Here is a 1,458-nt window from a genome sequence, read left to right as displayed (position 1 = left end):
CTTTTTGAGCCCAAATTGCCAGAAGCCCAAGAGCCGAACAACCAAGAGATGCTCGCCCTCTCCAGCACGGCAGCGCTCTCCTTCGCCGGCCCCGGCCTCGCGGGCGTCTCGTCGCGGGCGGGCGGCGCGGCGATGGTGGCCAAGTCCAAGGCCATCCCCTTCCTCGACGCGTACGACGCGCCGGCACTGACTCATACATTGGAGTGTCATCGCCTGTGAGTGCGAGAAGGGCTAGCCGCAGGCAGCTAGCCCATGAGGAGAGCGTCCATAGACACCTCACTAGACCCCACATACGGTCTCGTCCGTGCCTCGCAGGCCGGTGAGATTGCTAGAGGTGGAGCAAGCTGCTCTAGCCTCACATGTCACTTCCTGTTGTCTGTTGTTTGAGTTGTGCCCTTGTTTGTGCCCTTGGCACCGAGGAGTGCTGGGGGGGGCGACAGGGAGGATGTGGCCCTGAGTTATGTGTACGCCGACTCAGGGTGTGTGGCAGCCAGCTGGCTGTGTGTCTTGTGAGCCTGTTTGTGTCTGTGTGTCGCTCGTGCGTGTCGTCATCATCTGTCTAGCGTCCACCCATACCGCGTTGGTGTCCAGTCCGAGCCTGGCTGTTCTTCACCTTTCTACCTACCTACCTACTGACTGACTGGGTGGGTGGGTGGGAGGGGTATCAAATCAAGTATAGCCTGGGACGGAGCGGGCAGTCTGCCGCGAGCCGCGTCGCGTCGCCATCGGAGATGGCGCCAAAGACGGGAGCACGGGGGGGGACCGAACGCCGCCAAGGAATATCAGAACGTGCCCACACCACCAAGTCGCAAACTCGCAAGCCCGAAAGGACGCACGACGCATGACCTCCGGCACGACGATGGCCACCCCGCGCGCCGACGTCGACGACATCAACGTCGACGTCGAGCAGTCCGCCTCCGCCGGCAAGCCGGCCAAGAAGCGCACCAACCCGCTCGCGACGATCTCCAACCTCCGCCACATCCTCAGCGTCCACAAGGCGGCGGGAGCCGTGGGCGGGGCCGTGGGCGGGGCTGTCGACACCGCCGGCGCCGCCTCGCGCGAGACGGCGCTGCTCGCGGGCCGCACGTTGCTGATGCTGCTCAACAACCCGATCACCGGCCCGGCCACCATGCGCATGCTGCGCGAGGGCCCCGACACCGCCACCGCGCTCCTCGACCTGCTGCTGGTGCCCGTGCTGCCGACGGTGCGCATGCTCGTGGGCAAAGAGCTGATCGAGATGTCCCAGCCTGGCGCGGCCGTCCCCGTCAACAGCGTCATCACCTTCGCCTTTGCGCGCCGCCTCAATGTCGAGCCCGGCGACCTGCGCGCGGGCAAGGTCGTCCCGGAGCTGAGCCTGCGCCTCTCGCCCCTCGCGGCGGGGCTCGGCGGGATGGTCAAGATGGTTGGACAGAGCGGCGCCGCCCGTCGGCTCCACGGCCGCGTCCGCCGTGCCCCGGC

At 66.6% G+C, this 1,458-nt stretch overlaps 1 protein-coding gene across 1 annotated transcript in view; it reads left to right on the top strand.

Moving 5' to 3' along the window:
* Nucleotides 1–841: 841 nt before the first annotated feature.
* Nucleotides 842–1,458, top strand: part of EMIHUDRAFT_113236 (hypothetical protein) — a gene marked incomplete at both ends in the record, with an annotated part of 4,994 nt that continues 4,377 nt past the window's right edge. Inside the window, one exon of the mRNA XM_005782961.1 lies at nt 842–1,448. Coding sequence (XP_005783018.1) covers nt 842–1,448 — 607 coding nt within the window. The remainder of the gene's footprint in view (nt 1,449–1,458) is intronic.

Source organism: Emiliania huxleyi (genome assembly GCF_000372725.1).
Source record: "Emiliania huxleyi CCMP1516 chromosome Unknown EMIHUscaffold_184, whole genome shotgun sequence".
In the NCBI taxonomy this organism is placed as follows: Eukaryota; Haptophyta; order Isochrysidales; family Noelaerhabdaceae; genus Emiliania; species Emiliania huxleyi.
Note: the sequence above shows the minus strand (reverse complement) of the source record. Positions and strands in the feature narration are given on the sequence as shown.